The sequence below is a fragment of the Mytilus galloprovincialis genome, chromosome 11, assembly GCF_965363235.1.
Source record: "Mytilus galloprovincialis chromosome 11, xbMytGall1.hap1.1, whole genome shotgun sequence".
NCBI lineage: Eukaryota > Metazoa > Mollusca > Bivalvia > Mytilida > Mytilidae > Mytilus > Mytilus galloprovincialis.
The window spans coordinates 63,253,538-63,281,168 of NC_134848.1; the positions used below are offsets into that span (position 1 = coordinate 63,253,538).

At 33.6% G+C, this 27,631-nt stretch overlaps 1 protein-coding gene across 2 annotated transcripts in view; it reads right to left on the bottom strand.

The window, feature by feature from the left end:
* LOC143052593 (signal peptide peptidase-like 2A) overlaps positions 1-20,774 on the bottom strand; it is a 48,489-nt gene extending 27,715 nt beyond the window's left edge. For both annotated transcript variants that reach the window (XM_076225653.1, XM_076225652.1), the window contains exons 1-7: positions 20,649-20,774; positions 16,976-17,116; positions 11,731-11,913; positions 11,135-11,224; positions 9,833-9,978; positions 8,288-8,484; positions 7,469-7,562 (exon numbers count right to left, since the gene is read on the bottom strand). In XM_076225653.1, coding sequence (XP_076081768.1) covers positions 7,469-7,562; positions 8,288-8,484; positions 9,833-9,978; positions 11,135-11,224; positions 11,731-11,913; positions 16,976-17,116; positions 20,649-20,708 — 911 coding nt within the window. In that variant the 5' untranslated portion in view covers positions 20,709-20,774. The remainder of the gene's footprint in view (positions 1-7,468; positions 7,563-8,287; positions 8,485-9,832; positions 9,979-11,134; positions 11,225-11,730; positions 11,914-16,975; positions 17,117-20,648) is intronic.
* Between the last annotated feature and the right edge of the window lie 6,857 nt (positions 20,775-27,631).

The following is a 27,631-nucleotide window of genomic DNA, read 5'->3' on the forward strand; positions in this document are numbered from 1 at the left end:
GTATTTCGTGGCTGCGCTAGCATTAAGTAAAAAGGTATCCGGAAAACGTTACTTTTACTTGAATGTTAGATCAGTCCGTTCACATTTTGGTGCCGTGACCATACAAATTGCCCTTAACTTTTCTGTTATTTTGTAAAATGGCATATTCAATGGATTATGCAAGCGGTATAAGCCAGCATGATAAAGCAAAAATTGAGCATTCTGATAGATTTTCAGATAAAGATGAAGTTAAGTATAGACATGAAAAAGATTTCAATTTTAGTACTCCATTAAAATCATTTGTTACTTTATCTGAAACCTATGATGATTCTGTAAGGGATAAATCTATATTGAAACATCCAGATTATAAAGTAGATAGAAAATTTACTCCAAAAAGATACCAAGAACCACATTTTAGTAGGAGACCAAGTTATGAATTGTATGATGATAGGGATAGATTAAATAAGAACCAAGGATCAGATTATCCCCCAAACAAGAGATATGTTGATAAGGATACATTTTCAGAGGACTATCAATCCTTAAATAGGTATTCAACTGACAAATACCCCAGTTATGATTTAAATAGGCATGAAGGGGTTAAGCACACATCTTCTCTTGCTAACTTGCCAAAACCTGTTACCTTACATGAAAAACGTATAGTAAGAAGAGAAAAAGAGCCTCAATCATTTGATGGCAAAACTATTGACTGGCAAGACTATTTGGTTCATTTTGAACAAGTTGCAGAATGGAATGAATGGAATGATTTAGAAAGAGCTAAACAAATTGTTATGAGTCTAAGAGGTCCTGCTCAGAAAATTTTGAGTACTTTAAGTAAACAAGACCTTGGAAATTATAATAAAATTAAAGAAAGTTTAAATAATAGATTTAATCCGAGAGAAAGAGAAGCCGCATATGTTTGCGAATTTGAAGCAAGAAGACATTCTAAAGACGAAACTGTTTCTGAGTATGGCCAAGCTTTAAGAAGGTTAGGTTACTTGGCTTTTCCAAATGAAAAACAAGATTCTGAAATGATGGAAAAAGTTCTAATAAATAAATTCATTAGAGGACTAAATAACTTGGATTTACAAAAGCATGTCCAGTTTCAGCGTGCAAACACGTTGGATACTGCAATTTCATACGCAATTGAATACGAAGCATTTATTAATCCTCAAAATAATATGAGAAAGCCAATGCTAACTAGCAATGAAGTCCCCATTCAAGCAATTAAGGATAATAAAAAGGAAAGTACAGAGTTATTAACTCTTGATCAAGTTGCTAAATTAATTGATGAAAAATTAAGTCAACTTAAACATTTAAATACAGAAACCGAAAATAGGAACGGATATTATCAAAATAGGCCTCCTAGATTTAATAATAGGGGCAGAGGAAGGTTTTATAGGAATCAAAACACCACGACTGACAGAGTCTGCTATAAATGTAATGAGATAGGACATATTCAATACTATTGTCCATTGAACAATCAGGGAAACGATTAAAAGCTGATTTAGAGGCCAATACTTCAGCTGTTAAAAATTTAGAAAGGCCACAAACCAAAATTGAAAGTTTGATATCAGATCCAATTAAGAGAGTTCAAATAAATTTAGTGAATCAAAATTGTCTTTTTGCTTTTTGCAAAATTGATGAAATTGATGTTAAATTTCTCGTTGATACTGGATCACCAGTTTCTCTGATTTCTTTTGATACTTTTGAGAAATTAAAACTAAGTTCTCAGTTGATTAGCCTAGATAGTATTTTAACAACTGCCAATGGCAATGCTTTAAGTGTTAAAGGCAAATGTATTTTGAATATAGCAATAGGTCCTTTATTAGTTAAACAAGAAGTTATTGTAGCTGATATAAAAGGGTCATCTGGGATCTTAGGAATGAATTTCTTTGAACAAAATGAAATTGATATTCAAATTAAAAGCCAATGCTTAAGTATCAATGGTCAGAGTATTCCTCTTTTTAAAGAAAATAGTTCCCAGTGTTCAAGAATACAGATAGCTAGGCAAGTTTCAATTCCTGCAAATAGTGAAATGATTATTGAAGCTTCTAAAAGAGATTCATTTGTAGATGGTATTGGCATTATTGAACCATTAGAATGGGTGAAAAGTAAAGGTCTTTTAGTGGCAAAAAGCCTAGTTGATACAGAAAATACAATTTACCTAGCTATCATGAACTTGAATTCAAAATCAGTTAAACTTAAACAAGGTGAACAGATTGCACACTTGATGACAATTGAACAAGTTTTTGATGAGGATAATGTTCAGTCACAAACAGATTCAAAATATAATGACATATCAGAACAAGTTAATACTGTAAAAGATGTTGACATGCCCGAGCATTTAAAATCTATGTTAGATAAAGTATCATCAGACTTAAAAGATGAAGAGAAGCAAAAACTGTCTTCACTTATACACGAGTATAAAGATATATTCGTTGGTCCTGATGGTTCTCTTGGGCGAACTGATAGAGTAAAACACTACATAGATACTGGTGATGCAAAACCTGTAAAGATATCTCCACGAAGAGTAGCTTTGAAACAGAGGGATGTTCTTGAAGAAGAATTGAAAAAAATGATTGACAAAAATTTAATTGAACCCAGTTGTAGTCCATGGGCAGCACCAGTGTGCCTTGTAAAGAAAAGGGATGGGTCTATTCGATTCTGTGTGGACTTTAGAAAATTAAATGAAAGAACAGTAAAAGACGCCTACCCTTTACCGCATATTGATGACACTCTTGATACCTTGAGCGGCGGAAAGTGGTTTTCATGCGTTGATTTAGCCAGTGGTTATTTTCAGGTAGAGGTTGCCGAAGAAGACAAATACAAAACTGCCTTTTCGACACATAAAGGCTTATATCAGTTTCTTGTAATGCCGATGGGTTTATGCAACTCTCCCGCAACATTTAGCCGGCTCATGAATCAGGTTTTGGGTGGTTTACAATGGCATCGTTGTCTTTGCTATCTGGATGACGTCATAATTTATGGAAAAGACTTTGAAACAGCTTTTGATAATTTGAAAGCCGTATTTCAGTGTTTTAGAGAAGCAAATCTTAAACTGAAACCGAGTAAATGCTCGTTTTTTCAAACAGAAGTCAAATTTTTGGGACACATTGTCTCTGCAGAAGGCATTAAATGCGATTCAGAAAAAATTCAATCAGTTCAGAATTGGCATACACCATCAAATGTCAAAGAGTTACGAAGTTTTTTAGGCTTCGCGGGTTATTACCGCCGTTTCATACCAGATTTTGCAACTATCGCTCATCCTCTGACACAGTTAACTCAAAAGAATAAATCATTTATTTGGAATGATAAATGTAAAATCGCGTTTGAGACGTTAAAAGAATGCTTAACAACTGCACCAACATTATCATTTCCAAGTGAAGATGGCGCTTACATACTAGATACAGATGCTAGTCAAACAGGAGTCGGAGCTGTTCTTTCGCAAATCCAGAATGGTGAGGAACATGTCATTGCATATTCCAGTCGAACTTTAAACAGAGCACAAAAACAGTATTGTACCACAAAACGTGAACTGCTAGCGGTCATTATTTTCTTGTGCCAATTCAGACATTATTTATATGGCCAGAAATTTACTTTACGTACAGATCATGCGTCGCTCAAGTGGCTAAAAAATTTCAAAAACCCGGAAGGTATGATCGCGAGATGGATTTCTATCATAGACACATACGACATGGAAATTCAACACCGCAAGGGTTCATTGCATACAAACGCAGATGGTTTATCGCGCACACCAAAACGGAAATGTAAACGAATCAATTGTCCAGAATGTACCGAAATGAAAACAGATATAGAATATTTTGAAAATGTCAAAACTACGGATTGTATTGATGACCTGAATACCGTCAAGGATGGCCATGCCTCCTGCTTAAGTATTCAATCAGTTATCAATGATACGGAAACTGACGGCGACACTGATAGCGTCAGAGGTTGTCTTGCGACCCATTTAGCTATCAGACCGGTCAATGTCAATACAGAAGAACTTAGTTTTGACATAACATCAAACTGGCTCAGTTATTGGTCGAATTCGCAATTAAGAGAAATGCAAGAGAATGACCAAAATATAAGTTTTATATTGAACAATTTGTTACAATCTGACGAAAAACCCCAAAAGTCCGAAATTCAAAACAAATCAAAAGAAACAAAAATTCTTTATGGGTTATGGGAATCCTTGACCATTCAGAATAACCTGTTATGTAAATTTTTTGAAAGAGAAAATCAGGGGCTGGTTTATCAATTTGTAGCTCCGGAACAGATACGAAATTTCATTTTTCAACAGTTACATTGTACAAAATATTCAGCTCATTTTGGAAGAGACAAAACTTTAGATCTCATAAAGAAAAGATTTTATTGGCCAAATATGTCAGATTCTATAAAGTTATGGATTAATAGTTGTGATCTTTGTGCTAAAGGGAAACCTGGACCAGGGAAAGGGAAATCACCTTTAAAATCCAGTGTTTCTACGTATCCTTTAGACAGAATAGCAATTGACATCATAGGTCCTTTGCCCATTACTACGGGTGGAAATGAATACATTATGGTAGTGGAAGATTATTTCACTAAATGGACAGAATCTTATGCAATACCAAATCACCAAGCTCTTACAGTAGCTGATAAACTTGTTACAGAATTCATTTGCAGATTTGGCTGTCCATTCCAAATTCATACAGATCAAGGCCGAGAATTTGAATCTGGCCTATTTGCCGCCATATGTGACAAATTAGGAATTGACAAAACGCGAACATGTCCATACAGACCCCAGTCTGACGGAATGGTTGAACGTTTCAATCAAACTTTACAATCAATTCTACGTTTATTTGTTAATGAACATAGAAATGATTGGGACGATCACATTCCATTCATTAATATGGCATACAGAGCCACTCAACATGCAAGCACAAAATGTTCTCCAAATCTCTTGATGTTTGGACATGAATTAAGATGTCCAATTGATGTTATGTTTGGCTTACCTCAAGGATATAAAAGTATACCTTGTCCAATTGCATATGTTGAGTGGGTTCAAGAAGCTCTTAGAAATGCATTTCAGTTAGCACATACACAATCTGGTTTAAGTGCAAATAGACAAAAGGAAAATTATGATAAAAATTTGAAAATAAGAAGTTTTGAAGAAAACTCATTTGTTTGGAGATGGTATCCTCCAGAAGCAAATAAGAAGCTTGGATTAGGCTGGACTGGTCCATACAAAGTTATTAAGAAAATTACTGATTTGACATACAGAATACAAAAAGACACAAGTACTAAACAATTAGTTGTACATGTAGATCATTTGAAACCATACCAAGCTGCACATACTCCAACTGAACAAGAGCAAATCGTTACACCACACGAAAATGTACAAACGTTAACTCCACCAGTGACAACTCGCTTTGGTCGTGTTATTAAACCCCGACAAATATTAACACTGTAATTTTGTTTTTATTTTTTCGCTCATTTACTGTTAGTACTTGTCTACATTACTGTTTGTGATGTTGTGATAGGGCCCACACGCCATCATAAATGGTATTGTTAGAAGGTATGCATATATACATAATTTTTGTGTTTGTATATAATATATACCGGAATAATGAATATTTTTTCTTTACTGTAGAGTTTTGCAGATTGAAGTCAGTGACTTAGATATATATAAAAATATATATATATTACTGTGAAAAGATTTATTGAAAATAGACAAATTTATATGTTTATTAATTATATATTTTCAGAATGGAGTTACAATTACATGTGTGTGATAATGAATATAAAAGTTTTCAAAATGATCACTTGAGAGATTTATGGCCAGCTGTGGGGGCGTATTGTAATATAGAAGAATGTGGAAAAAACCAATTCTTCCGCTCATTTAACGAGTACAAGTCACACTTTGGTAGTGTACACAAAGAAAAGCTGACCTTATATACCTGTCAGATATGTGATTTGTCTAGAAGGAAATTACAGGTACTGAAGAAACATCTCGTTAAGGACCATAAATGCTCTGAAGATAGATATAGATGTATAGAGGTTGCCAATAAAAATTTCATTGACCCGAAGGATGTTTTGCCTTATCGAGTGGGAGACGTAAAGGAAAGAGAAGAAGCAAAACAATTGAGGGAGAAAGTTGAGGAAAGGAAGCGAAAAGCCAAGGAAGAGGCTCAAGAAACCCGTAAACAATATGTTGAGAAGGGGAAAAAACCAAAATTAGAGGACAAATACTATAATTCGAGGGACGAACATTTGAAGTTTAATTTTGCGAAGAATACTCTGACAAGGACAATAATAAAAGCGAAAAAACATTGACATTAGGTGAACAATTTTTGTTTATATTCCGTTTATATATTGATGGATATTTTGATGCATATTTTTTTTTAATATTTTGATACATATTTATTGAACTTTTGTATACATATTTATTGAACATTTTGATATATTTTTTTTATATACATGTACTATTACGTTTACAGATTGCTTCATATATTTTTGTTAGATAAAATGATGACATTTGATCTTTAAGTGGGGAGGAATGTGGCAATATTGGAATTAAGAGTTATTTATTAGCTCCCTTTTTAGCTTGAGCATATTTACATTTTTATATAATTACTATTGTTTACATGAAAACTTTCACCTGTGTTTATGTACACAATAACTTTACTCCTTTTCTAAACCGGTTATTAATAGTTAAAGGTAAGATTGTGTTGGTTAAATTGCAAATCTTATTTCAAGAAAGTACCATTTGTTAAGTCATTTAGTTATTAATTATATACTGAATTCACATTTTATACAGTGTCCAGAATTCATACTTTCCTCGAAGGTAACTATCAGTAGTCATTACAGCCATGCTGTTTACTATTACTGTTCTGGACCAATTCGTCTCTTAAATGTTTTGGCTTCATTTTGGGTCTTGGGTATGAAATGGTTTAAATGAAACAGTTTAAAATCCCTACTTAAAGTAAGACATTTCCCCCACTTTATTTAACTTCTGTATTGTTGTACAACTAACTGCCATAATATTAGAATGAATATCTATTGTGTATTTTGGTATGAAATAAATATGATTATTGAGGTATTATTTCTTTAAGACTTCTTTTCCTAGAATGCTGGCTTATACTTGCCCAAATCATTATCCGGTCAAGTATTAGCTTTGTCCTCCCAGAGAATTGTCCGTTATGTCGGTTGTTGTAGACACTTGTCCCCTAGTGTGACAAGGTGTCCAGGGCAGAACTGGTCTTCATTGTTTATGTAAAGAACCTGGGTTTATTTGGTATTTCGTGGCTGCGCTAGCATTAAGTAAAAAGGTATCCGGAAAACGTTACTTTTACTTGAATGTTAGATCAGTCCGTTCACAATATAATAGTGTTGCCTTTTGTCTTTTTCCAAATTATGTCCATGGGTTGTCAACTCAATGACATACCTCAAAACTACTTTTGTTCATATTGTTATAAGAAACATTTGGCTTAAACAAATTTTGTAGACATACCTTGTATTTATAGGAATATATTTCCAGACTGGCTGTATACAATAATACAGTCCCATACTTCCAGCTATACAGAACAAACTTATGATAACATATACTGGAAAATATAATACAGTCATAAATGGTCAGACAAACTAAACAGATAAAATATGAAACAGTTCTATTTATGGGGATTTTCTTGATTTACCTAGCTATCAAGTATAATCAAGAACCCTCAAACCTAAGCATTTTTAAGAATATGATACAGTGTCATCTACTGAAGGCAATGCTTTTAACAAATACTGTAAATTCAGAAATTATTGCGTGCATTTATTATTGCGATTTTGTCATTTCAGCCTAAAATGCGATTTTAATTTTTGCGCTTTTGAGAAAAAGCCAGTTTTATTCATATGAAAAAATTAAAAATGCGAGTTTAAATTATTGCGATTATAATCCTGTTTTTTTTTTTGCAATAATAAAAACATCGCAATAATTTCTGAATTTACAGAAGCAACAATAATACGTGTTCCCTACTAACAATTGCAGTGAAGTCTTTTTGTGTTCCCTACTAACAATTGCAGTGAAGTCTTTTTACTCGTAAGCTTTTTGTGAAAGAGCCGTTGCCTTAGGACAGGCACATATTGAAAGTGGTCTCATGTATTGTTTTAACTGATAGAATGATCCGGGGGTGGGTGGGGTTTAGAACCCATCTTTTTTTTGGATGATCAATGCATTTGAATGGGGACACATGGTGGGAACCTCCCTTTCATCTGGGTTGCAATTGGGAAAAAGCTGGATCCGCCAATATCTACAAGAAGACCATTCCAAAATTTTCATCCTTACCAAGATAGTCATAAAAGAAGTATAGCAGTACTAAGAAAGCACAGACAAGGACAAAAAAGACAATAACAGCTGGTACAGTAATGTCTAGATGTTCTTCATCCTCTTTTTCATCATCTGTTTCATCTTTTCCCTGATCAGATGATTGTACATATTTCTTCTCTCTTTTCTTCTTCTCTTTTTCTTCTTGTTTTTTCTGCCTATTAATCAATTATAAAGGCATAATAATAAAGTTGCTTTGTACACATAGCAATCAAACAAAAAAGCCTGCTTAAGTTCATTCTCTATTTTTGAATTTGAGTTAGCTTTCTTTGGTTTGTCTTTATATTGTATACTGTAAATCAATTTGAATTTACATATTGAGGAAGAATTCATTTTCTTTTCTTGGGGGAGGTGTTTGTTGTTGTGTATGCATTTTTGTAAATAAAATTGAGTATGGAAATGGGAATGTGTCAAAGAGAAACAACTTAACCAAAGATCAGAAAACAGATGAATGCCACTAATGGGTCTCCATTACAGGGAAAAAATACCCCACTTAGAGGTGGGCCTCAGCAGGCCACTAAATAAAATGTGTATTACAATGTACTAGTTCAGTGAAAATGATCAACATAATGAAACTTAACAAACGTTTGTGTGTACTTCTATGTATATATTTGGGTTTAATCCGTAAAGAAATATATGTGGTAATGTTGTAAGACTTTATAAATGTACAATGCATGGGTCCATTTAGTGTACATTCACTGAGTCTTAAATTGGGATTTCTAAAACATTTTTTATTCATATGTTGAGGTCCTTTTTTTTAAATCCTGCACCCTCCCCTTCCCCAGTATATCAAATGGCCATCTCTTTATACTGCACAACATACATGTACATGCCAAGTGAAAAAGTTTTGCACATGATTGGTTCAGATTAGTAATTTTATTTGTATGTCCATTTGATGTATGCAACATCAATTTGGAGATTTTGGTAGTCAGTTTCTACCTCTCCCTCTTCTATTCTAATGAGGGGCCTCAATGACAAAGTGGTCTAAGTAGTCAAAGTGTGTCAAACTACTGTATCACTAGCCTGTTAACAAGGATTTTGAGAGTTTGAATCCAGCATCTGGCCTATGCTATTGACTCCAATCTTAATTGACTAGGATTTTCAGCTTTCCTCCTACCACAAAGTATCACAAAAGTGTTGATAGTGGCTTTAAAACTCAAATCAATCAATTTATTATAATGATATAGCCCTAACATGTATGGTCAGATTATACATAGATATAGGAAGATGTGGTGTGAGTGCCAATGAGACAACCTTCCGCCCAAATAACATTTATAAAAGTAAACCATTATAGCTATAGGTCAATGTACAGCCTTCAACATGGAGCCTTGGTTCACACCGAACAACAAGCTATAAAGGGCCCCAAAATTACTAGTGTAAAAAGAATGTGTTTTCCTACATCATATGATTTCGTACTATGGATGCTTTTTCAATGGAAATTGTGATGTCACAATGCATACTTAATAGTACGAAAACCCATGAGACAATGCTATTTTTATATTTTACCTCTCAATCACTGTAAGTCCTGACCAGAATCCTCCGACAGCAACACATACAACAGCCAGCAGAAATATAACCACCATACACGGATCAAATAATTTGTCTGACACTTCTGGAGCATAAATCATCATTTCAATAGTCTTCCCAAGTTTCTTAAAAGAAAATAAACATCATTAACAAATAAGTGATAATTGAGAGTTGCATATATATATACATCTCCATGCCTTATATATCATGTACTGTAGTACAACGCTAGATTAAAACTGACGTGGAAAGGTAACACCCGGCCACTGAAAGCTTCATTTTTATGAAGCCCAGGTGGTCGTGTGGTCTAGCGGGACGGCTACAGTGCAGGCAATTTGGTGTCACGATATCTCAGTCGCATGGGTTCAAATTCCAGCGAGGGAAAAACAAAAAATTTGCTTTTTACAGATCTTACATTTTTGGGTTGATGTTTAGACGAGTTGTATAAATATGTATATATATACTGTTGAATTGATATCCTTATTGTGCTGGGCTTCTAAAATGTTGTAAATTACAAATTATTCAAGAAAAAAATATCTTACAAACAGGCTTTGAAAATTTTGGCAAAATGCATGCTTCCAAAATGTTGTATGTGAACTTGAACATTTTTGTAAATAGCAGTGAAATAAAAACTTTGACATTTCTGGATTAACCAAGAACTTAAATTATTTTCACAAAAATAAAGAAATGTACAATTATTTTTTTCCCAAAGCCATTCTACATTGTACAACGATTTTCAAGTTTTCATACAACATTTTGGAAGCAAACTTTACAAACAACTGACATTGGCAATTTCGTAATATGTCTTATTTCACACATTTTGATTGGTCTAACTGTATGCTATTTTGTAATACCAAAGATTTCCTCCCGCCAAACCATTGGTGTCAAAAAGTATTTTTAGCCAAAAAAGTCATACATGTATACAACATTTTAGAAGCCCAGCGATGTTATTTTTTGTGGGATACCAACTTTCCTGGGTACCAATTAACCACAAATTGAAATGTTAAAAAATGTACACATCTTTTATAAGTGTGTATGCAGAATTTTTCGAAACAACAAAATAAATTATCGATTGCAATTATTGCATTAATTACATTAAATCATCATATTTTTCAAGAATTTACAATAATAAATGCACACATTAATTTCCTAAATTTTCAGCATACAAATTTTAGTGCAAACACTTCCCTTTCTCAAACTGATTGCAATGAACAGGATGAAGAATTATCAAAATTTAGCCTGATCTTTCACCTTTCTACAAACTTTGTATAATATATAACTTACCTGTATTTTGATGAAGTCTGACTTGAGCATTGTTCCCGATGGAATGGTAAATCTATGTATATCTGATGTCTGGTTAATACCTGGCGAAACCTATAGTGACAGAGAGCAAAATTAACAATGATCATTAACACTATTTCAATTCTACAACTGCTGATTCAAATTTTTGTGAATTTCTTCACAAAAGGTTAAACATAAATTTGAATGTTCAATGAATGACAAATGTTCTATTGCAATATGTAGGTTGTATGTAGACATACTTAAAAGTATTGGTTTTGCTCATTGTTGAAGGCAGTAATGAGTATCATGACCTATAGTTTCTCAAATGCCTTTAATTTGGTATTTGAGTGGATAGTTTAGAAAATTTTAATGTATCTCCTTATCTTATACTAATTCCTTTCTGCAATCATGCAATCTTTTCCAATGGCATTATATATATACCCATGCATATTTAAAATTTACAATTTATGACAAAGTTAAAGCATAGATTAGATAGAAATTGATGTATCAAATTGCTAAGAAATTAATAAATACCCTTCATCCATCTACTGGTAATAAAAAAAAATCCCCTAAAAAAATATAAAAAATTAAGAACGTACATATGTACTTGATACAACTATGACAGCTTTAGCCTGGTGTTGTTCTGCCATGTCTGTTTTCTCTACAAATGTACAGTTGCCCCTAGCAACAGCTACAATTTTGTTAAGTGCGCTTCCACCATCATACGCTCCGCTGTCATCACAACCATAATCTGGGGTGAAATCTTTGAATAATCCTCGAATCTGGAATAAACACATGAAGCATGTAAAGTTTTCAATTTGAAAATAAAAATTTCTTATTTCCTTGAGTTATTTTTGCTACTAGGACAATACATCACTAGCCATATGAATTATTTTAGATACCAGAAGTTGATTTCATAAAAAAAAACCTTAAAACTAAGATTGATCATAAGTACGAAGTATACCATGTATACTGAATTGTTCATCAAATTTGATAAAAAGTGAGTAAAATAAAGTGCCTCAAGGTTTTATTTTAAGTCCCCTGCAGTTTTAATTTTTATCAATGATTTATCACTTCATGTTAAACAATACAACAGGGATTTATATGCTAATGATTTAACATTGCAATTTCATGATAAACAAGAATGTGTCTAAAGTACACAGATGCCCCAATTGCACTTTCATTTTCCTTGTTCAATGGACCGTGAAATTTGGTAAACAAGAATGTGTCCATAGTACATGGATGCCCCACTCACCAGGGGTTTCATTATCTTTCATGTTGACTGGTACTTTCCACGTTTCTAGGTGGTACTTTTCAATTTATTCCATGAATATCTTATATAAAAATTCCTACATTTAAGTGGTACTTGTCAATAGCATAGGAGGGTAAAAGTACCGGGTACCGCCTCCTAATGAATGGCCTGACTCACACTATCATTTTCTATGTTTAGTAGACCATGAAATTGTGATAAAATCTCTTATTTGGCATTTAAATTAAAAAGATCATATCATAGGGAACATGTATACTAAGTTTCAAGTTGATTGGGCTTCAACTTCATCAAAAACTACCTTGACCAAAAACTTTAACCTGAAAGGAGAAGGTCCGGTAAGGACCGATTTTGGCCTCAAATTTCAGGTTCATCTGACGAAATATTTTGACCACTTTTTAAACACTTAAGGGAATACGATACAGTAGCAGGGGCAGATAATAACGTTTTCAAAACTGTTTCGCGACGTTGGTAACCAGAAGGTTGTAATTTCGCGATGTTTCTAATAAGAACGTTAACATTTCGCGACGTCGCTTTAAAAGAAGTCATATTTCGCGGAATATTCACTGACGTAATTAATTTCGGTTGCGCGAATTTCAAAAAAGTACCTGCTAAAAAAGTGGCCATTTCTAAAAGACGGAGAAATCCGCCGAAAAGCAGTGAGATTAAAGGAAATACTCGAGATGAACAAAAATAAATCAAATACAATTTTGCATAACAAAATTGAAGAAATAGTATAACATGGAAAGACGGAAGAAGAATTGTGGAGCTTTTTAGTCTGGTACCAAATAACTGTCAAAACTGCACGGCCCAGCGGAATCTGCTCAACGTAGAGAAAGAAAAATTGCAAGGAATTGGGGTCTATCTTACTATTCGTTGCTTAAACTGTAACATGCTGAAAAACATTTTACCAATAACACAATTCGGAACAAAACGACCTGCAATAGCTAATTATGAGTATTGGTAGCTGCTTAACGTCCAGCGGCAAAAATATAATTGCACATTTATGACATCCAAATGTTATTTTAATGAAACTTAAAGAAATGAGAAAACGTATGAACCCGTGATTCATGTGAAAAAATTAACAAAATCTATATCGTGTAGGGTGGCCGAATCGGGTCTGGTGTTGAAATTCATACACAAAAGTCATTACTACGGCGTGTTGTACAGCTGTGCAATATTTTTCATGACGAGAAAAGTTATTTTCATTTATTGATAATGAATTCGAAGTAAATAATACTATCTTGAATTGAAAAACATCCGAATCAAAATAGTTAAGTTTGTGTCTTTTTTTTCTTTTCTTGTTAAGCATTTGGCAGTCTCCAAATTTTACGGAGAATTGTCATTGTAAGGCCAAATCTAACAGACTATCAACGAAAAAACAAAACCGACTTCATGTGCGAGACCCTCATTGGTGGACAAGGTCGTATAACACCCCTATTCGTAAATAAAATAATAAAAAAGAGATTGCCCCATCCTGTTCTGGACTTGAAATTGGTACATAAAAAAAATTGCCGATTTTAATTGATATTTTAAAAACATATAATATTGTATGTGTATGTAGAAAAACTGTCAATAAAAGTCCGTTAAAAAAGAATTCAAAAAAATATATTGGTGTCGTTTTTGGTTTGAATTTAAGCAAAATATTACCAATAGATGCAGAATTGTCACACGTTAGTTTGTTTAATTGGTTGTATTCTTTTTGTATATGAAACTGGATGTAATAGACCAAAACAAAAAAAAACGCCCGTACACATGCTGTTAAAAGGGCTTGTAATTAAATGGTGTCTTTTGGTATTGTTCATCATATTTGTATTTTGTTCATTGTTTTGTACTTAAATCAGGCCGTAAGTTTCCCGTTTGAGTTGTTTTGCATTTGTCATGTAGGGGCCGCTTTCATAGCTTACAATGCGGTATGGGTTTTACTTATTGTTGAAGGCCGTCCGATGTCCTATAGTCGTTAAGCCATTTGGTCTCTGATTGAGATTTGCCTCATTGGTAATCATACCACGTCTTCTTATTTGTATTAGCAAGTCCCTATTGTACTTCAATGTACTGAGAGATAAAAATTGAAGTATCGGCAAATGTACACTAATTGCAGACAGACAGATCAGAAAGTGTACACACGTTAAAACTCGCCGTATAGTTAGACGATCGGGCAGACGAACAAAGTATTTTCAATATAGCTCTACTTCTAGACAAACAAGTATGCCAGTATTCATACGTATACGCCGTAAAAAAGGTTATGTAACTTATCTATTGATAAAGACATCGTTCAATATTATTATCTTATACCAGCTGCTGTACTTCCTATGAAATATTATATTACAACTTCATTTTCTGTCGATTGAGGCAATAATGGCATGAGTTAAATTGCACGAAACAGCTCTTATTATAAAACAAGAAGTACTGCTTATAATTTAAATTTGAAAGATGATTATCTTTTGAATGTAAAAAAAAAAATCAAAGTACGTCGGGACCTTTTAAAATTGACGATACGGTATCGGTTTTGTCATTGTTGAAGGTTATACTGTTGTCAATTTATGGTATCGCCTCACTTAATTTATAGTTGGTTCACATTTTGTCATGTCAATAATGTTGTCTATCCTCTTACAGTACATGAAGTAATTTAGAACTAATGTCGGACGGAGATGCACCTTTATAATTCTATCAGATTTTCTTTTTTGTCGTACATCTGACAAAGCAATCTGCTAGAATCCTTTTTCATAGTCTTTTTTATTATCATGAAAAGGTTCCTGTCCAAATTTCGTTTCGTAAATGTTTAACACAAATGTTTTTCCATTTTATGATTTTATGATAAGTATCAACGCTTTGAAAAACACCTACATATACTTGACAGCGAACTCGTGTACGGCGGGAATGATTACACGACGTTGTTGCGATTAAAACTTAATTTAACGTAATTTAGCGCCATACTGACAGACGTCGTAAAAAATTAAGGTATATGGCTTTTATTGAAAAAACAAACACATGGACCCCATTTTTTTTCTTTTGCAATCAATCAAGTACTGTTTCAAGAACACTCTGCCAAAATTTCAAGAAAAAATCAACGATCAAATTTTTTCTGCACTTCCGAATAGACGCAAAACTATGGTCAATTTCTTCATTTCGCATGGAGCAATCTTAATTCGGAATATAATAATTTGGTTTAACCTTAAACTTGTTTCAGGATGTTGATGCCATGGATCAAGGGAACATTTTACAAAAAAAACGGATTAGTTATGACTTTTCGTTCAAAAGTATTGTTACTTTCTTTAAAAGTCCTTATTTATGAAATTTCAAGGATTTTCTTCCAAATTAATATGCAAATTTCGAACCAAATTATCTCAAAAAGTAAGTCATGAAGGTACTTTTTTCTTTGCATATTTGAAAAGTACACATTGAAATTGACCTTCTATCAAGATTTTAAGAAAAAATCAACGAGGGATCTCTACTGTATCGTATGCCCTTAAATGTCTATTTCATTTGAATCAATTAGTTTATGTGAAAGATTTGAACTGGTTTAGTCATTAAAAACGATCCGATTCAAGCTCAAATATGATAAATCTACCAAATATGCCGAAAAATGTCATTTTTCAGATGGTTTTTGTCAAAAATGAAAGTGGCCGCATCCGTGTTCATCCTCAACCTTTACATATGTTATGTATTATCAAAAAATACAAGTTAACTTACATTTCAATATTAAGGATGAACACGAATGCGGCCACTTTCGTTTTACACGAAAACCGTCTAAAATTTAACTAAAATGCTAGAATTTTGAAGATTTCAGTAATTTAGCCTGACTTAATGGTGCTAGTACCCAATATATGTGCATTGTATTGTCAAAAAGAGCCCATATTTATGTAGCAGAAGCATTCTACTGTCCAATAAATAACTAAAAGTTTACATTCTAACAATTTTGTAAAACCGTTATATATATTTTGGGGCCAAAATGAGGTCTTACTGGACCTACTCCTTTGCACTCTCATTTTCTACATTCAGTGAGCTGTGAAATTGGGGTCAAAACTGTGATTTGGCATTAAAATTAGAAAGATTATATAATAGGGCACATGTGTACTAAGTTTCAAGTTGATTGGACTTCAACTTCATCAAAAACTACCTTGAACAAAACTTTAACCTGAAGCAGGACATAGACATAAGAATATGTAAGTTGTCCATAAACAGGAAATTGAGAAATCATTGTGGTATTTTGGGTTTTTTTATTGGTGAAGAAAGATGAAGTGCCTGGAATGAACCACAGACCTTTGGTAGGATTTATATAAAGGACAATTCAATTCAATTAAGATTGAAGTCAATTGCACCTGCCATGTGAGGAATTCAAATTAGCATTCTAAGTGTTGATAGGCTAGTTGTCTCATTGGCAATCTACCATACATGTATCTCCTTATTTTTATGACTCAAAGCGACTACACAGAACCATAATCTGCTCATTATGTCATTTGGTCTCTTGTCGAGACTTGTCTCATGTCGAGACTTGTCTCTTTTGCAATCATACCACATCCTCTTTCCTATATACACACAATCGAAAATCTGTATCATGTGACCTTATTACTTACAGCATATTTTTCCTCTGTAGGAAGAGGATTGTGTATACTGAGGTATTGAGGATTATATGTCAGACAGATGGGATCTGACCATTCTGTTTTTCCTTCCTGTCTTCCGTATACCAATCCAATGTTATTTACTGATGCAGCTGCCTGAAAAATAATAAAAAAAGGATAAAAAATATTATAATTTAATATGAAGTATGGACATGATGGATAAAAATTAATGCAGATTCATTGACACATTGTCCATGTCGTTAGTAGTATAATGAATTTAATCCGGAAATTCCAGGCCATTTTTAATACACTTCAACTGTGTATAATCCTCTGGTGGTAAGAGCACCTCTGAACACAAATAGACATAACTCAAATTTTGTCCATTCTCATTATAAAACTACGATTATTAACACTTATAGATTTACTCAAGATCTGTCTTGATCAACATGATCTATCTAAGACTGAAGAGTCTTCACTTTGTATCTTTATTATATTTTATCAACACTTTGCAATAATAAAAAACCTCCCAATAATTTCTGAATTTACAGTGCCTCATCATTAGCATGCCAAAAGAAAAAAAAGAAGAGATATGCTGTGACTATTTCAACATTAAACAAGAATGTGTCCTCAGTACACGAATGCCCCACACTCACTATCATTTTCTATGTTCAGTGGACCGTGAAATTGGGGTAAAATCTCTAATTTGGCATTAAAATTAGAAAGATCATATCATAGGGAACATGTGTACCAAGTTTGAAGTCGATTGGACTTCAACTTCATCAAAAACTACCTTGACCAAAAACTTTAACCTGAAGCGGGACAGACGGACGAACGAACGGACGAACGAACGAACGGACGCACAGACCAGAAAACATAATGCCCCTCTACTATCGTAGGTGGGGCATAAAAATCTGGTTGCACACTTAATTTCCCCATAAGCATGATAAGATTTTCAAAAGTTGATATGTTTGCTTTTAATTTTCAAAGGAGGAACCCTCTTGTTCGAATCCGAGTCCGTTCACGCCCATTCACGTTGGCACCCTATCACATTCGCCCCCTTTTACTTTCGCACCCTACACGTTCGTGCCCAATTTTTATTAGTTTTGTGTTTAATAACTTTAAAATCAAGTTTTGGCGAGTGTTTTCCTATAAGTGTATTTGTTGTCATTGTCCTAAATTAAAGTGAGACAACAAGGTTTTTTTGTGTTGAATCAATCTTAATCTTGTTTTGGTTAATGTCAGATTGCTAACTTTTATTTTATAGTTTCAAAATTAAGTGAGACTATGAAAACGTATTTGTTTGTGTTGAATAGATTTAAATCATGTTTTGGTAAGGGCATTGCTATGATTTTTTGTTTCATTGTTTGGGATCAAAGGGGCGAAGCTGTTAAAATCTTTTGAGTTTTTCATTTATTATCTTCAGCTTTTACTCATACCAAGCTAAATACAGTATTTACATTAAATCAATTAAAAAATGCAATCTTGATTTTCTAATTATTCAACTGGAATTTTATCTAAAATTGGATGCGAACAGACCTTGGGTGCAAATGTGCGAGGTGCGAGCATGTAGGGTGAGAAAGTGTACTGGGCTCCAGGGGTGTGGAAATATTTGTTGTGAACTATAAATTTTACTTGTCCGGAAAAAGTTACTTGCCCTGATGATCCCAATAAATATTGTAGTATTTCTTGTGAGCTAATATGTGATTCTTACTAAAGCCGTCCCTTTTAATTTACCACTTCGACAATAAGGCCAAAAATAAAATATTGTTTGTTTCCCCTCACACGACCGACCCGGTAAAATCACCGCGACCCGAAAATTTTTATTGGCCATTCTTGTCCACTATTTTTTTTTTTTTGCTATGTTGGTTATTGGTGTTATCTTTCCGATGCTGTAGTCAACCAATATCCGTTGCAGAGTTCATATCCGATCCATTCATGCTCCGCAATACTGCACTAATATGATCTATCTACTTTGTCTTTGAACAGGTTGGGCACAAGTCAGGAAATGTGGGATACATGTATTCCCTGCTTTCAGGGAACGTCCCTGTTTTCTGGTGTAAAAAAAAACCAGTTTTAATGGGATTTTCTTTTTCAATTTATGGCATGAAAATTACAAAAGGGCACGTTTTAATGTTATAACTGCATCAGTAGAATTTGTAAATACTTATTAAAAGTATTTTAGGAAATACAAAACATGATTATAAAGTGAAGCCTTGTTTCTATTAGAACTCGAAAAAACATACAAATCTTTGTTTAGGAATCATTGACCAAGCTGCATGATCCAGGTGTAACTGAACATAATTAAATTATGTTCACTTCTATCGAAAATTTTATTCATTGAATTTTAATTCCCAAGTGATTAACATACATGTATCTTTTTGTCATCTCATAATTGATGATCAAGGTATGAATTGACTAAAAACCACTTGCTATCATTAAGCATTGTTATCACAAGTAGAATGTGCGCTTTTGTAGATTTCATTACATTAAATGAATAGGAAAATAAGGAGGTCCCTGTATACTGGTTTTTTTTAACACCAGAAAACTGAGGTGTACACTGAATTAGAATACAGGGAATATCCCACTTTTCTTGACTAGAGCCTTACCTGTTGAATTTTATACAAATTTAGTATATAGAAAACCATATCAAGGAATAAAATAAAATAATTTGCCTACCTACCTACCCATACCCTAACAACCTCAGTCGGGTGAGGGGAAACAAAGATATTTTTAATGTTGGCCTAAATGATATTGACCTATCATCAGTAAATAAGACAAAAACTTAATTTATTTTGCTAATTTCCATCCTAGATAGCCATGGTCAATCTGATATCCACAATGTCTGAAATTCTCTGTTTTTTATTTTAAATACTCTGTGTCCTCCATTTGCGTTTTAGGTTTTCTACTCGACTCATTACTGTTTTTGTCATGCTTGCCCGTCTTTTTATTAAGTATTTATCAATCTGAATATCAATACAAAATTTAAAGAAATGACACTTCTGGTAAATGATGAATAAAACCTAATCGATGATCCCGGGTCAATTGACAAAGCCAATGCAATTTTACGTGACTTGGGTTTGTATACTTATTTTAATTCATTTGGTAATCGATCTATTTCCGGTATTATGTAATATTTATCGTCAAGAACATTGATACTTGCTGACCATTGGTTTCTTTTACATAAATTAAACATGTTTATACGTTTTTGAAATCAATTTTATATTTTTGTTGGAATTGAACTTTGTTTTGGATGTCTTTTTACTTGTCCACGGGCAACCAAGACAAAAATAATTACTTGTCCGGTTGTTCAAATGTACGATTCGGGCGAGTTGGGCATAGCATTTCCACACCCCTGGGCACGAACGGACTTGATACCCTCTGGTTCTCTCTGAGTACGTTTATGTACTTCTACTTCAACCTACTCCACTATACAATAATAGACTTCCCGGTGTCCTTTATATTCCCTTGGTGTTGGGTTAGATATTTTCTGTGGTAGAAGGTAGATGTGACACATCTCCATAATAATTTGATCATTAAAGACATAATTTGTACCGTTTTTGTACAGGAAATTTCCACTGTACCCTCGCAGATCTCAAGAAGTGCTTGGATAACGGAGAAATTGTATTCTGATTCATACATATTCATAATAGAATACAAATATCTGTTATTTTAAGTGTTCATACTTTACCTCTGACAAAGTAATGTAACAGAAAAGTATGAGTATTTTCTTCATATTGTCATAATTCATTTCTTTTCGTTGTTTTCGTTTTCCAAATATTTATAATAAACAAGTCGAACTCAGGAACGGATATGATTAACAGTAACATTAATATTATACGTCATCTCGTACCGTCGCTAACTCGTACTCAACCATCTCGTACCTTTGTCACTGTGACCTTTGTTTACCAACGGGTACTTCTACTAACTCGAACCTAATGTTTTCTTGCACATATTCTGTAACATCACTTTGTTAGATCTACTTCTCAGTGACCAATGAAGAGGGTATGATTCTGATGTGGAATACTTAAGCATACCTGGCCAACTTTTCAAAATGTCCATGGGGGTTTTATGTGCAAGATGGATTTTATAATCCTACAAAACCTTCAAAGGGGCCTTCAAATATACTCAAATGTTGTTGTTTTTTTTTTTTTTTGCTTCTCCATATTTACATTGATTTATAAAAACCTATAGCCATTGTAAAATTAATCATTTTGTTTACAATTGTGGACAAAATTGCTCATTCAAGTCTCCATTTGGGAGCCTCCATTGGGGAAATCCCCCGGAAAGAGTCACAGTTGGCAGGTATGCTTAAAAGCCCCCTGGTGAAGAGCGACCACTCAGTATTGGCATTCAAATTCAACTGTTACATTGAAGAAACAAACTCAGAAAGGATAAAGTTCTACTATGATAAAGCAGACTTAGATGGACTAAGGACAGATTTGAGCAACATAGACTGGTACAACATAATGAAAGAAAAGTCTACAAATGAACAATGGATATTTTTTAAAGACAAACTCCTGGAACTTCAAAGTTAACCCATACCACATAAAAAGATAGGACAATTTAGCCAAAAAAAAAAATAATAAAGCTGTAGATCCTCAACCAAGAAACATTGAAAGCAATAAGGAAAAAACACAGATGCTGGACAAGGTATATGGAAACAAAAATTAGCGACAAATATAGTTAGAGAATTCTGTAAAACCAGAAACAAGGTCAAGAAACTTACCAGAAAAGCAGTCAAGATGAAAGAGAAAGAAATTGCCAAGCAAGTAAAAAATAACCCGAAAAAATTCTGCCATTATGTAAAATCAAAAACTAAAACTAGAACCGGAATATCCGATCTCTTCATGAATACACAAGATGGTAATGATGTACTAACAACCAACGACAAAGAAAAGATAGAAACACTTTCGAGTTTCTTTCCCAGCGTTCAAAGAAGGACGATGGCGACATTCTAAAATGTAAAGGACAAACTGTCAAGGAAGCCATGAATTATCTCGTAATTAAACAGGAGAATGTTAAAAAAACGCATGAAAAACCTACACATAAACAAATCACAAGGACCCGATAATATTCATCCTGGCTAGACTATTACGTGTGTGATGCACTATCAACCCCAATAACCATCATTTTTAATACGTCGCTGAAAGAAAAAAAAATATACCACAAGACTGGAAAGAAGGATGTATTACAGCCATATCCAAGAAGGGCAACCGAATTTCGAAAACAGGCATCACATTACAGGCCAGTAAGCTTAGCGTGCATACTTTGTAAACTCCTAGAAACATTTGTCAGAGACCTTTATGGTGTCACACGTACATGAGGCTAAATAAACTATTTAGAGATTACCAGGTCGGATTTTTATCAGGAAGGTCGACTACATTACAGCTACTCCATGTTCTTGAAAAATGGACTAAAGTTCTTGATAACGGAGATTCCATAGATACTATATACCTTGATTTCATGAAGGCATTTGACACTGTCCCCCACAAACGGCTGATTGGAAAATTAAAGAGTTACGGAATAGCAGAAGAGATAATATCATGGGTAACATCATTCCTTAGTGATAGAAAACAACAGGTACTCAGAATTCAAACAAGTGACAAGCGGCGTCCCTCATAACAGTTTAATGGGTCCAATATTGTTTTTCATCTACATAAATGATCTACCAGAAATACTCGACTCAGATTGCTACATGTTTGCTGATGATACCAAAGTCTTTCGACAAATTCAAACAACAGATGATAGTGATGCACTTCAAACAGACTTATCTCATCTAGAAACTTGGTCAAATACTTGGTTGCTGAGATTTCACCCCGATAAATGTAAAGTCCTAACAACAGGAAAACAACATGATAACAATCACAAATACAACCTGTGTAACACCACACTAGAACATGTTGACAAAGAAAAAGACATAGGAGTAACCATTAATAATTTACAAACTAAATTTTGAACAACATATGAATGAACAGATAAATAAAGCCAATAGTATTATAGGAATAATTAGAAGGACATTTACCTGCCTCAATGAGGAAATGTTCTTACTACTGTATAAAGCATTAGCAAGACCAAACCTTGAATATGCCAATGCTATATGGAGCCCATTTAAAGTTAAAGATATAACAGCAATTAAAAATTTTCAAAGGCGAGCAACGAAAATGATATCAACATTGAAAGATCTAAAGTATGAAGAACGGTTGAAGAAGCTTAAATTACAAACACTTAAATACAGACGCATGAGAGGTGACATGACAGAAGCTTACAAATTAACATCTGGAATATACGACGAAGCTAACCTACTAACATACAACACCACTTCTGCAACTAGAGGACACAACAAAAAACTGACTATCCAGAGATGTAACCAAAATATGAATTGTAACTTCTTCACACAACGAATTGCACCAATATGGAACAGCTTACACAGCAACGTTGTAAATGCACCTACTATTCAGACATTTGAAAGCCGCCTAGATAAATTTTGGACAAATAGTGAAATGAAATATAACTATAGAGCAAAAGCTGACACAGGAACCGGAACCGCAACAAGTCAGCAAATTACTGAAGATCTGAGCATAGTGGAGTGACCCAGCGCTCAGTTACAGACTATGTAAGACTATGTAAGAAAATAACAACATACAGTTAAATTAAACATAACTTTGATAGGTAACATGATACGCTAATCTTATACTTATGATAAATTAAATTTCAAAAAGAAATCCATTGACAAAATCGAAAATGTACAAAAAATTGTTGGTTTGTAGTAGGTATGTTCCTGTTGCCATACGACAGTTGTTGATAGACCTTTTCACCTCAGCGACTGATTACCTAATAGATTGCCAAATTTGATGCGGTTTTCCTATTTCCACTTGATCTACACAGAGATGTTTCAGTGTTGATTTATTGGCTGATTTGTCTTTATAGGTTTTTGACCAATAGTTATTAATCGCTATCTTATATTGATGTTTCAACTGTAGTTGGAATTCTAGATTGGGTAGGTTATACAATTCCAGTGTTTTGGATACTATGTTATAAAAACTTCCTGGGTTGTTGATGTTGATAGAGATCTGTCTTTGATTAAGTTGTTGTATACTTTTATTTTCATTGTTTAGAAGGCTATATAAAAAGCTCAGTTGACGTCTGTGGAGCTCTGCTTCTATGGGTAGTGCACCAATAAGTAGATAGACGGCACAGACGGCTGTTCTTTGAGACAGTGATTGGAATTTTCTTATGCAGTTTATGTGACACTTTCTAAGGCGGTCAATATCTATTTGTTTAAGTTGTAGTATTTGAAGTCCAAAAAGAAGTTTAGGTATTACATATCTCCGATATATTTGGTAAGAGGTGATGGGATTTAAGCCATTTGATCCATGAAGTCCACAGTAAGTTAAAGAGTAGAGTGTTCTGCGAGCTAGGGACAGTCTATCCTCTACATTTATGTTATTTTCTTTAATTTCAGCTCTTATTGTACCTAGATATTTAGTTTGATCGGTTTATTTTTGAGGACATATCTGTAAAAAGATCTTTGACTATGGACCAAAGCTTTGGATGTATGCCACATTCATACAGTTTATCTAGAATAATGATGTGAGAAACCACGTCAAATGCAGTTTGACTGTCTACCACAGTCATATATAACGGCTTTAAAGTTACGTATTTGGATTCTGATTTACATTTTGATACGAGATAGGCAGCTACAAGAATAGAGACCCCCCTTCTGTAAAACCAAATTGCATGTCTGCTTGGATAAAGTTTTTGTTAAGACGTGGTAACAGAACATATTCAAATAGTTTGGTGATTGTTGGTGTCACTGTGATACCTCTGTAACTTTCTACTAACGTTGGATCCTTCAGCTTTTTAGAACTGGGTTGGTAATTCCAGTCTTAAAGAAAAGCGGTATTTTTGGTTATGATTTGATTAAAGCGGTTTTGATATGTTCTGCGGAGATGCCAAATTCATTCGTAGCTTTGCCTGTGCTTACTTTTCCTATTGCTTAAAAAATTTCGGTTGCTGATAGTGGTTCTAATTCAATGTTCATGTTGACATATATGAGGTCTATGGCATTTGTTCTCACTGTACTTAATTCTAAAAATGTATTATCATAGTTGTTATTTTTTGGTACAAATAAGTCTTCCATATATTGTGAGAGGCGTTAAGCTTGTTTTTTTCGGATCAGAAATATCACAATTGTAAATAGTACAAGAGTAAATAGTAATAAAATCATTAAAACGATTCAAAACAAGTGTGAGGACAAACAGCTTTTCAGTAAGAATTGCCAAATTGTGGATCCAATTGCATGGTCAATTTACCTTTGTTTCACTTTCACTATTGACATTCTTTTCCTATAACCATTTACTCACATACTTCACGTGTTATCCATCTCTACTTAAATATTGTTAAAGGGATAAATTGAAGAAATTTGAACGCGAATTTAATGATGTCGAATTAATGACTTGCAAGTGAATAATACATTATCAATGTTTCTTCGCTTATTTTGACTAAATTGAACCATGTTGGCTGCTAAAAGCGAGTTATGATTTCACTATTTCCCTTTCATTAATGATTGACAAAAAAAAATATTTCAGATTTTTGATACATCTCGTAGCTAGTGTCCCTTTGAAAACACGCGACAATAAGCCTAAATCAAAATTTGAATTACAAGACCCTAACATTCTTTAACTTTGATATGGTTAACCGGTTCAATTACACATGTTACACTTCACACTTATATTAAATACAGAAGGGCACATAACCATCATACGATTCACTGTTACGGTAACGCTTTGGTAAAAATTAATCAAAACCAAATAAAACGAGCAATTTGGACAAATATATTTGTCGCTTTCTTTTACAATTGCAAAGCAATAGTAATGACAAGAAATCAGTGTGCACAGAGATATCTTACAAAGAAAAGTATTCGGTTAAGCGGTGTGGGTTTCAAATGCGTATGAACTGATCGATATCATATATATCAAGTACTTAAGTAACATAATTTGAAACACCAATTCAGACAACAACAAAAATTAGACGGATAATATTTTGTTTTATTCTAAGCACAAAGGCTAAAGGTTTGTTCACTGAAAATTAAAAGTCAAACACGTGTAGATTTGAAAATTATCGAATTCACCAGAACTTACTTTTCATCTATAAAATCAAATTTTGTTTATTTTGATCCATTAGAGCCTAGTTTTGCGAAACTCGGTTATTCGAATATTTTGTGTAAAATTTTTTCTCCTAACCCTAATCATAGATGCTCTTTTCTATTTCCAGGTATAATTAACATGTATAAATATATTTTTTTTTCTTTTTGACCCGCCCCCCCCCTCCATTTGCATAAATGAACTTGGCAATATTTGGCACTACATATAAATGATCTATTGATGCTTAACGTGCTTATTTATGACTTCTTTTGGATGAGCACCACTGATGTTTTTTCTTCAGTAGAAGTAGTGAACATTACTCTATAAGATTTGTGTGTATGAGAAGTTTTAATTATACAACTGTTAATCATTCTAAATAGAAACTAGGACAATACAAGCAAATATCTTAGACTGTTTTTATGTTAAATTAAAAATCATAATAGAAATCGTGTATTATATGTTTATTGTCTTACATATATATTAAACATACGTTCCATTGACCTAATTTTATATTCATTTCATTGTAGAACAACATTTTTATTATCGATTCGTGTATAATTGTAAAAATTCTCATTTCTCACTCGATTGTATGTGATGACCAATAGAACAGACCATCAGTATGACATACAGAATGTTTAACATTCTGTGGATGTTTGGACTGTGTCCTCTGCTTATTAGTTGAGAGCTAATACAACATCATGAACATACGAAATGTTTTACATGTTGCGGACCTTTGGACTGTGTCGTGTTCTTATCAATGTACCTAGTTGAGAGCTCATACAACATCATGTACATACGGAATGTTTTACATGCTGCGAGGATTTGGACTGTGTCCTGTTCTTATTAATTTTTCTAGTTGAGAGCTCATACAACATCATGTACATACGGAATGTTTTACATGCTGCGAAGATTTGGACTGTGTCCTGTTCTTATCAATTTACCTAGTTGAGAGCTCATACAACATCATGTACATACGGAATGGTTTACATGCTGCGGACCTTTGGACTGTGTCCTGTTCTTATTAATTTACCTAGTTGAGAGCTCATACAACTTCAGGTAACATACGGAGTGTTTAACATGCTGTGGACATTTGAACTGTGTCCTGTGCTTATCAATTTACCTAGTTGAAAGCTAATACAACATCATGGCATATGAAATGTTTAACATGCTGTGGACATTTGGACTGTGTCCTAATCTTATCACTTTACCTAGTTGAGAGCTCATATACAACTTCAGGGTAAGCAAGTTAGAATTAGACTATTAACTAGATTTCTAATAACATAAGCAATTCGATGGGTGCCACATGTAGAGCAGAATCTGCTTACACTTCCGGAGCACCTGAGATTGCCCCCAGTTTTTGGTGGGGTTCGTGTTGCTTAGTCTTTAGTTTTCCATGTTTTGTCTTCTGTACTTTTATTTGTCTGTTTGTCTTTTTATTTTTTAGCCATGTCGTTGTCAGTTTACTTTCAATCTATGAGTTTGACTGTCCCTCATGATCAGGTATCTTCCGCCCCTCTTTTAGATTAAT